The sequence below is a fragment of the Nestor notabilis genome, unplaced genomic scaffold (assembly GCF_000696875.1).
Source record: "Nestor notabilis isolate BGI_N333 unplaced genomic scaffold, ASM69687v1 scaffold26318, whole genome shotgun sequence".
Classification (NCBI taxonomy): Eukaryota; Metazoa; Chordata; class Aves; order Psittaciformes; family Psittacidae; genus Nestor; species Nestor notabilis.
The window spans coordinates 458-1054 of NW_009940971.1; the positions used below are offsets into that span (position 1 = coordinate 458).

Here is a 597-nt window from a genome sequence, read left to right on the forward strand (position 1 = left end):
AGGGGGGGCCGGGTCCGTCCTGGGCGGCACAGCCCGGTGCGCTCCCCCCGGCCATGGCCCACCCCACAGAGGTGGCAGCACTGGGCGCCGGTTGGAAGCCAGCTCAGCACCGGTCGGAAGCCAGCTCAGCACAGCTGGCTCTGACTCAGCTTTAGGAATGTTGCCCTCCCCACGCCGAGGGGGGGCCTATTTTTAGGTCAAGGCTGCGTAAAACTGAGCCACCCGTGGTGGGGTCGGTTGGTTGAGCAGGGTTCAGTGGAGCAGAGGCACCCAGCGAGCAGGTCACAAACAGGAAGCTCTGGGGACTCACCCAACCTCCCTGGCTCAGCAGCCACTCGCGCCTGGAGGAGACGAGCGCGTCCGTGATGATCCCTGCCAGGGAGCTGATGCACTGCTCCCGCTGGATGCTCTTCAGGTGCTTCGCAACGAAGGCCCCGAAGGAGATGAGCGTCACCACCCGGCCCCAGTTGGTCACCCCGTCACTGAACAAGTGCGCGGCCACCTCACGCACCGCCTGCAGGTCCTCCTCCTTCTGGATGTCCAGCTTCCGAAGCATCCCTGCAAGAGACGCTGCTTTAGCGGCAGGGAGACAGGCAC

General features: G+C 65.3%; 1 protein-coding gene across 1 annotated transcript in view; it reads right to left on the reverse strand.

Moving 5' to 3' along the window:
- MCL1 (myeloid cell leukemia 1) overlaps nucleotides 1–556 on the reverse strand; it is a 763-nt gene extending 207 nt beyond the window's left edge. Inside the window, exon 1 of the mRNA XM_010020643.1 lies at nucleotides 268–556. Coding sequence (XP_010018945.1) covers nucleotides 268–556 — 289 coding nt within the window. The remainder of the gene's footprint in view (nucleotides 1–267) is intronic.
- Between the last annotated feature and the right edge of the window lie 41 nt (nucleotides 557–597).